The following is a 9,983-nucleotide window of genomic DNA, read 5'->3' as shown; positions in this document are numbered from 1 at the left end:
AGAGAGAGAGAGAGAGAGAGAGAGAGAGAGAGAGAGAGAGAGAGAGATTAAAACTGATCACAAGCCAGAGACGCTCTACACTTAGCATATAATCACGAGGAGCATATAAGTCTAGGTAGAATATCTTATCGTCCTTTCCTTATATCTTGATGTCACGAGCTAATTCGTGCATTTCCTTTTCAGTTTCCTTTGATACATGTTCGTTATGAAAAATTTCCGTAAGCAAATAATTGCAAAAAAACACAAATGGCAAGAGACATAATAATAAAATCAATAAATAAATATGCAAAGATGATGAGGTCCACCTCAATCAAGCAGATAACATGTAATGTTCCCGTTAACAACGGTCATGATCAAACTACTAGAATCATCACAGATCAAGAGCCCTCCAAACCGCTTATTTTTAACTTTAATCTTGCCGGTCCATTCTAGTGTATTAGGTAGCATATAGTTCCCCACCATTGTATCTCATGTGACCGACAATTAATCTTGCTTGACCTGGCTTTGTTCTCTTTGTGTACTCACTCGTAAACATGTATAAAAACCAACTGTTTGATAAAAAAAAAAAACATACTGAAAAAAATCATCCAACTCATTTACATAATTTGTGTATTCTACTAGTGATTGACCGAAAATGGCTAAGGATGGTTTAGGACTCGAGATCGAACTAACGTTGGCTCTTCCCGGAGGTGGTGGTAGTGAAGCTAGTGGTTCAATGGAGAAGAAGGAGAAGAAAAGGGTGTTTTCTGAATTTTCTGGTGAAGAGACTAACACGGCAAAGAAGAATAAAATGGTGGGGTGGCCACCGGTATGTTCTTACCGGCGGAAGAATAGTTTTAGCGAGGAAGAGGGAACAAAAATGTACGTGAAAGTTAGCATGGATGGTGCCCCTTTTCTTCGCAAGATTGATCTGAGTCCACTTGAGGGGTATTCTAGTCTTCTCATGTCTCTTGAGAAACTCTTTTTCTGCTATATTGGTCAGTAATTCTATTCTTTCAAATTACTATTTATTTCGTGATTTGGGATTTTAGATTGTTGGGAAAGGGAAATTCTATTGATGCTTAGCCATTTTCGCCATGCAAAATTTCCGAGTGTCAAAAATGGTTTTGTTTAAAGTGAATTTCAATATTTTATAGAATATATTTGGTACGTAGATTGAATGTAATGTAATCATTAAACTTGTCACGTATATCTATAAGACCGAGTTGGTCCATTCTTTGTACCACTAGGATACGCGGAATGGTGCAGTTGTGAGTACTAACTGCGAGTGAAATTTTGTTAGGGATGGAAAATTGCAAATTTAATGATAAAACATAAGTGTAGAATAGAGGGTGGGGAGAAAAATATTGGAATTAATGAAGAATGAAAAAATTACTAATGATTTAGTTGTTGTGAACAGGTGAAGGAGAGAGTAGTGAGTACGTTCCAATATACGAGGACAAAGATGGCGACTGGATGCTTGTTGGAGACGTCCCATGGAAGTCAGTCCTTTCTCTTTCTTTATATTTTTGATATCTCGACTAACTTGTTTTTAATAGATGAGAGACTAATTAAAGTATTTTTCAGAATGTAAAATGGATTGACATAGAAGTATTGTAATTTTGGTGGTTTGCCCTTCACACCTAAATCTTCATAATGAATTGGCTGGCAAAAGAAGGACAAATCCTTGAGGTCAAGCGAAACATGATAAAAGTATGTAGAAAGTTTGCCAGGACAAGTTTTCCTTGTCCAACCCAATAATCACACTGACGAAGAACATTTGTTTTAATCTTCCAATTGTTTGTCCTTGACTCTGTTTGCAGCCACGCTTCCAAGAATCAATTATTTTGACAGTACTTGGCATGTCATATATTCAAAAATTCTCAACTCTTTTCCAAGATGTTTTAAGTTTTCGACATTATAAATTGATGAATCCCATGAAATGTACGGTAAAAAGTTGTGGATCCAATGAAAAGCATGGCAAAAATGAAGTTTGATCAACTAATTATAATCTCAAAAAAGCTTTGTCAGTCAAACGGATTTTAACGTAAGACATCGGGGTTAAATTTAGTGATTTACGGTGGCTATGTTTAGATGTGTCCTTGAAAGGTACTTCCATAGATAATATGAGCTTTTTCAATAGTGTGAACCGTGCCTTAAAAAAAATCATTTTAAGAAACTTGTAAACTTAACCAAACATGGTGTTAATTCTCTAAGCATTTGTTTCATGCTCATTTAATCACGAGCTTATTGTCTTAAGTCGGAAAATGTTGATAGAATACCCATCTTTTATAAACCCACGTCTGCCAGTGAGAATGTGACGGCAGAAAATGAATAAGAGATGAACGAAATTTCTCTCGCTTTAAATGGATAACCCTATGTGGTCAAGCACACTTATCACGCTTCACTCTTAGACATTAATCATCCAAAACACATTGTTTGGTGTACTTCCGAGTTATTTATTTGTAAATGTTGTTACCTTGTGATTAACTTCTAAAATACACATTACTCGATAAATTTATTGATTGTCTCGTTCAACAGTAAAATGTAGCAAACATTTCTTATAACCTAACATGGTATAATTTGCAGGATGTTCAGTGGATCATGCAAGAGGCTAAGGATCATGAAGAGTTTGGATGCGAAGGGCATTGGGCTTCATGCAAAAGACCTTCTTGAGGGCATTTCAATAGAGGCATGACCCTATAATTAATCACTTTTCGAATTAAGGATTTGCATACTATGCACTGTCTGTTCATCACAACTTTCTTTGCACAATGGGCTGTTTGTAGTCCATAAATTAGCAATTGTTTTATTAATTACCTTAAACTTTTATTAATTAGTGTTCTGTAAGAATGCAGACTTCGTTCTCCAAGTTTTCAAGTTTGCCCCTATTTGGTATGAGATAATATATTTATATTGATAAATAATTTCTAAGAAATATAAAGCGGGTCATTTCAATATTGTCGTCTCAGTCTAGTATTACATTTAGTCAATGTTTTATACGTAATATTGGACATAACTCTGCAATATAATAAACGAGATTTTAATTTTTATTTCCTTTTTAACATTGAAATGAAAACATGTTTACCTTTTATTTCGTGTCTACTATTTATAGAGAGTAAAACTCTGTATTATATTTACAAAGCGATGCAGATGAAGAGTGAAAACAAAGTTACAGAACGATCAAGATTCAAGAACCCAAAGAAACTCAAAACAAGATCAAGAATGGAGAAAACTTCTCAAATTTGTATTTAGTTTTAATCAAAATAATCCACCGTAGCAAACGAAAGAGATTAAAATACTGTAAAAATTCTATGAAAGCACGAAGATGAAACTGTCATTAATATAAACTAAAATAAAATAACGAACTAAGCCAAGTAACGGGACAAACCCATAAGGGCCGTATATGTCCAATGCACAATATATAGCCCCCGTTTGATAACAATTTTTCACCTAAAAAAATTAATTTTTGATCGTTATTTTACTATTTCAGCCATCATTTTTTATTTCATCATTCACAGGTGGAACCCACTTTTTTCTCTAAAGATCAAAAAATCAATTCTGATAATTACTACCAAACAAGTCGATAAGGTGTATATAAATAACAAGTAACTAAAAATGAATAAAAAATATGTCAAAAAAATGGATGAAAATGTATATAAATACATAATCATATCATCGTGGATGTAATCGTAAAAGATCACTTAAATCAGAGAAGATCAATGAATTTCTTTAACAGATAATATTCTTAAAGTTCTGAAACCAGACAAGTCATAACTTAAACAAATCAAAATCTGTGGACTTGAATTCGAAAAATCGACCCAGTTCATGGTCCGCCTCGAAGTAAGCTATTCTCTCGAGGAACTTAATAATTTAATGCTAATTTAAAATTGTAATTCGTTTAAGCAGTTAAGCATGGTTCTTGAATCTAGTCCGTTTCCCAGGATCATTGTATCATCTTGGATCGTGATATACTAAATTAATTTATTAATTAGCAAGTGATAACTTTGTATATCTTCGTTGGATCAGATTCCCTTGGTTACTTTTAAATATGCAAGTGCATAACCATAATATTTACCAAACAAATTTGCTAACAGGATAAAACTAAATGTTGATTAAAATTCGAGTCCGTTTGACATGATTTTCAGTCTAAAATTGCTTTTGAAATAAAGTAGTGTTGTTGAAAATGTTTACAAAATTTTTTGGAATTGTTTTAGCTATCTAGAAGAACTTTTAAATAAAGCTGACCTAAGGGACTGTTTGATAGCATGGAAATGGAAAAAAAAGAAGAAGATGGAATTGGAATTGAAAATTCCAACTTTTGGTGTTTGATACCTTATATTTTCCATGGAATTGCATTTCTTGGATTTCTTGAAATTTGGAATTTTCCTTGTTTTGGTTGAATTTGAATTCTCACCATCAAATTCCACCCTACTGTAGCGACTTTTTTTTTTTTGTTGGTAATGGAAACCAATTCTAAGAATTACTATAAAAAAATATTTTCCTTTAATTGATAATTTCCTTATAAAACAAAGCCAAACGAACATAAAAAAAATACTTTTATTTCAACATTTTCCACCTGAAAAATTATACCAATCAAACACAATAATTTACAATTTCCAGGAAAATAATTCTAAGCAATTCAATTATCTGGAATTCATTTTCTAGGCAATTCAATTCAATTTTTGCAATCAAACGGACCCTAAGGTAAATTAATCATGAAGCTCTTCTACAAAAAATAAAAGCAAAAACCCTTCCATACGGATGCTTCATTTTGATCTAATTTCTTCGTTCGCAAACTTCCGGACATAGACGGATAAACTAAAATATAACAAAATTTACACCATTTTGTTCCTACTACTATGCACCTGTTTGAGTTTGATTTTCGATTTTTTTTTCAAATTCATTTTCAACCATATATTCTCCTAAAAAAATAATTTTGCACTTAAACTCAAAAAAAATTCATACTTTTTAACCCTACATTTTTTTTTAAAAAAATTAACTGTTTACAAAATTTATTTTCAAAAATGGGGTCAACGAGCAAAATTTCTACACATGGATGGATAAACGAAATTGCAACAAAATTTACTTTTAATATTGGATAATATTATTAAAGAATAAGAAAGTTAATTTTATTTTTTTAACATAATGTCTAGTACAACCTAAACCTAATGGTACTACGTACTAAGCATGTAGGCATTGCATTTAACTTTTTTTTTTTACTCATTTGTTGACCAAGTGAATAGAATTGAATATTTCTTTTTATTTCGTATCTAGGAACTTGATTAATTTTTTAGAGGCATAAACCAAAAGTCAGCACTTTAAACTGTGGGATTTGAATTCTAAACAAACAACAACTGATAAGAAATCAAGGGGCTTTGTAGCTGAAACAATGTTCCCGGGTCATGCGTCTCAAGTTATGCATGTACATAAATGGCAGGCAAAATTTTGTTACTTAACAAATTAATTTGATTATTATGTGTAAACTGAACTCGTTGTCATTGAGTTGCAGGTATCGAATCTTACCATACATTGATAATTTAATAATTTAAAATTAATTAATCTCAGCAGCCCAATTAACTACCACCACACTGCCTATGAGATTGATACGTATTTTTATTATGTTTCATCTTATAGACGGATAATCAGCTAAGTAAAATTAAAAATGACATGCAATGCGCATCTTCTTGTCACCTCGTCCATCCTCTGCTCTCTTCGAAGCGATTTGACAGCCAATCAAGATTATTAAGGCGTCTCGTTCAAAGTGATATCCCATCAGAAAGTTGCTTCTAAGACGAGGTGCCACAATGCGCACAAGTGGATTTTTGAAGCGATCAACCTCTGGCTAGTAAGGCATATTCTGCAAGCATCACTTCAATCAAGAGATCTTTTGTAAAAAGATGCTATGTATGGAAATTTATTGGTCACGTGTTTCGTTGGATTTCGAGGTCAACAATTTTATTTGATTGTTCTCTCAATTCGAAATGACTTTTTAAAATTCTTTCTTTGAAGTGTGATTGTCTTCTTTGCTTACAATAATTGATTTATTGAAATCAACTTCTCAAACCCATCTTCTTAATTTACAAGCGTGTTGAATTTATCGTCTGTGGTAAAAGTAACGTTTACACGATTAAAATAGGGTAACAAACAACTTAGAAATGTAATGAAAATGTGGCATGCTTAATCAAATCAGGACAGTGGCCTAAAAATTAATGGGAACATCAAGCCCTCTTCATCTTTATCATGTGTTAACCCCGTTGGGTTAAAGGAATTTTGACTACCAAGAGGTTCATTAATATAATCCCTTCTTTAATAGGTATGATTAAATATCTTATTATTGAGGTTTGTTCGAGTTCCATTTTATGGAAGAATAGATTTTGTAATTTTTTTTTTTTTGGGAACGTGTGTAGTTAAAAAGTAAGAAATTTTTTGAATTTACATGTAAAATTAATTTATTAAAATAGTGTGTAATTATTTATTAAAATAAAATTGGAGAAAAAGAGAATATTTAAAGATTGAAGCTCTAACAGGAAACTTGCACGTGATGGTACGTAAAGAGAAATTATAACCCGACAAAGCAACACATTCACATGCGGATCGTGGGACCGACTGTCCTGAACTCAAATTTCTCCGAGAACACGGACTCACGAAAGGTTGACTTTTTTACCTTAAAATTTTTAATCGTGCCCTGATTTTAGTTTTCTCAGCCGGGGATTTAAGCCCCCATTTAAATCTCATTACATTAAATTTCATTTTTCTTTCTTTTATTTTTAATTACATAATTTTTCATAAAATAATATTTCTTCTTTCAACTCTCCGTTAAAATGCTCCGTTAAATCAAAAAAGTAATTAGCATAAAAGGTCCCTACCTTTCAAAGTTATTGTGCGAAACGTCCCTACCTTTTAATTTTCAATCACTCATTTAAAAGAAAATACTATTCCACCAATTTTTTTTTCAAAAAATGAGAGCCAAACTTGGACTAAATTCCCCGTAGTCAAAGTCTAAGTCATAAGAAAATTTAAACGTTTGAAAATCAATGAATGGTGTTTGCGTTGATCAAATAGTCCACGTGGGTTTTCATGTGGACAAGCACCCAATTAAGGCCACACCGAAAGATCAAAAATCAGTGTTTTAAAAGACGTAATATGTGAGGATACGTAGAGGTTAAACTATGGGCTAAACGAGCTTAGACGAAGCATCGGCGTAAAACAGTGTAAAAAGGCATTTTCTTATTTTAATATTATTTAAATTTTTAATCAATCAAAAAATCGTTTAGTAATTAAAATTAATACCTACCAAACATCTAAATCAAATTTATAAGAAATTTATACATTTTCTCAAAGTTTTTAACAAAAAGATAAGTTCCAAATGTAAATATTAAATCGTAAATAAATAGAAATTTTTGGGAGATTTCCTTTGTTCAAGGCTTTGCTATTTTGAATTTAAAACCGAAAAAATCAATATTTAAGTTATCTACAATATAGTAAAAGTGTGAGGATTGGGAAGAAACTTTTGAATGCCAATTTTACCCTTACATATTTAGTTATATGTCAATTTTAACCTTATATATTTAATATAGTACCATTTAATATAATTTAACTTTATTTAATATCCATTTAAGTGTAATGCTATTAATTAAATTAAAAAAATTTAATTTCTATAAAGATTATTAAAGGTCATCATTTGAATTCCTTAAACAATATCCATTTTTCAATTTCATGTTGAATTAATTCTCTTAATAAAAATCTCTTATATTTTTAGTTATATGCCAATTCTACCCTTATATATTTAATATAGTACAATTTAATATAATTTAACTTCATTTAATATTCATTAAGTGTAACACTTATTGTTTTATATTGGAGTACCTAAAATTTTACATTAATCAAATTAAGTTTAATTACTTAACTTACATTGTGGAAATTAAGTTTACCATTTAAAATCTAAGCTCACAGATATAATTTTATTATAATTATATAATAAAATATATTAAAGGTTGCATTAATATAATGGTAGATTAATTATCATATAAAACAATATTTATTATACTTTTAATATGATTATATATGTAGATCAGCTTTGATTTTAAGTGATTAAACTTAATTTAGTTAACCCAAAATTATGAGTACTCCAATATGAAAAATGAACTCTATACTTAAAAAGGTGACTGCATGAGATAAAAATTTAATTAATCTATAATTAATACCACCTTTAATATATTATAATGTTATTATATACGTACATGTATATATATTATATTATTTACTATTTATATCCGTGAGCTTCATTTAAAATCAACTTTCATCTACTTATATAATTACAATATATATAAAAATAAAATGTGAAGATAGACGAAAAATGTTCAATTTATCATTTTGTCCTTATATAACATTGTCAATATTTTCATTCAAAAATTATAAATTTCTTGTTTAATTAATTAATAATTTTTAATATAACTATTTAAATACAAAGGATAATAAATCGAAAAGAAAAAAGTGCTTAAATGTGATCAACAGTTATGAGAGAAATAATCAATGACGGAAAAAATTATCCATCAATCTTAAAAACTTTACTAATTACTCCTAATAATTAGAAATTACTTACACTTCCCATATTTATATCCACGCACTAAATACAAGCTTCACATCTCAATTACACATTTCACTAAATCCAATTTTTTTAATTATTAATAAAATTTAATATTATGTGTTCTAAAAACTAATTAATATACTATTTGGTATTTATTATTGCGTGTTTATTTTTGTATAAGCATAAAAATTGATTATAATCCTGTAACTTATTATATATTAATATATAAACAAAAGAAATTTTTTTTTTTTTTTTATCTCAATACATTTAAATGAAGATTTGTTATTCCTCCATTTGTATTAACCTCATTCAAAAGGAAAGGAAAACTTTTATTTAAGATTTTTCACTTCCATATATATTTTGAATGTAACATTGGTTTCTAATTTAAAATAAATGCTATGATTTAATATGACAAGCATGATTAATATGTAATTTTTTTTTTCTAAATATGTTAAGATAATACACTTTTTTTGTTTTGTTTTCATGTAAAAAAAAGTTTATGGTACAAAAAAAAAACAATGAGTAATTTTTTAATTTAAAAATTATTTACGTACCTTTAGTTTACTTATACATAAATATTTTAAACTTAATCAAATGTATATCTTTTAACTTGATTTTTTTCGTGTCTGTCTGTACTATAAAATTGGTTGATCTCTCCGTAATAGTTGAAAATAGGGGTTCAACCAAAGTTTAGCATAAGCAAATCGTTACATTTCAATTTATTCAACATTTTCACTTTATGTACGTAATTTTCATAAAACTTTTATGTATATATATATATTCTTTAACAAGTTTAATTTTTTTCTTTTAACATTAACAATTGTCTTACTTTAAAAATATCACGCATATTATTCATTCCGCATATAAGATGTGCAACGCACGTGCTTACTACTAGTAATTTAGAAAAATCTGAAAAAAAAAGAAAGATAATTATGCACGCATAATCATGTCTAGATGTGCATTAGTGGTCAACGATTGAGTGACCAAAATTACAAACGCACACTTTACATCATAAACTTGCATCGACGTGGTCGAATCGAAGGCGCTTAAACTTGGACACGTGCATGGGCGGAGCCACGTTGAGATGAGTGCGAGCATATGCCTGCACTGAAATTTTAGGCCCAAACAAATTTATTTATTTTTAATCAACAGGGGAGGTGGAATAAAAACATGTTTTAATTTACATGGGTTTTATTTTTAGGTCCAAATCCATGATTTTGTTTTATAGTTTTACCATCATTAAATTCATGACCAAAAACATATTGTTCGACATGGGTTGCGGACCCAAACCTTTAGTATTGTGGGGTCAAAATTTTAAAAATAATATGCCTGCACTGAAATTTTAGGCCCAAACAAATTTATTTATTTTTAATCAACAGGGGAGGTGGAATAAAAACATGTTTTAATTTACATG

The 9,983-nt window shown here is 29.7% G+C and overlaps 1 protein-coding gene across 1 annotated transcript; it reads left to right on the top strand.

The window, feature by feature from the left end:
* The first annotated feature begins 528 nt into the window (after positions 1–528).
* Positions 529–2,846, top strand: LOC111376976 (auxin-induced protein 22C-like). The gene is made up of 3 exons (XM_022999989.1): positions 529–977; positions 1,400–1,481; positions 2,569–2,846. Exons 1-3 carry the CDS (start codon positions 635–637, stop codon positions 2,675–2,677), a joined length of 534 nt encoding a protein of 177 aa, XP_022855757.1. The 5' UTR covers positions 529–634; the 3' UTR covers positions 2,678–2,846.
* Positions 2,847–9,983: the final 7,137 nt, after the last annotated feature.

The sequence above is a fragment of the Olea europaea genome, unplaced genomic scaffold, assembly GCF_002742605.1.
Source record: "Olea europaea var. sylvestris unplaced genomic scaffold, O_europaea_v1 scaffold1590, whole genome shotgun sequence".
In the NCBI taxonomy this organism is placed as follows: Eukaryota; Viridiplantae; Streptophyta; class Magnoliopsida; order Lamiales; family Oleaceae; genus Olea; species Olea europaea.
Note: the sequence above shows the minus strand (reverse complement) of the source record. Positions and strands in the feature narration are given on the sequence as shown.

Coding starts and splice junctions, on each gene's coding strand:
- LOC111376976 (XM_022999989.1), top strand. CDS start 635: ATGGCTAAGGATGGTTTAGGACTCGAGATCGAACTAACGTTGGCTCTT. Junction 978..1,399: donor ACTCTTTTTCTGCTATATTG/GTCAGTAATTCT, acceptor TGTTGTGAACAG/GTGAAGGAGAGAGTAGTGAG. Junction 1,482..2,568: donor GTTGGAGACGTCCCATGGAA/GTCAGTCCTTTC, acceptor TATAATTTGCAG/GATGTTCAGTGGATCATGCA.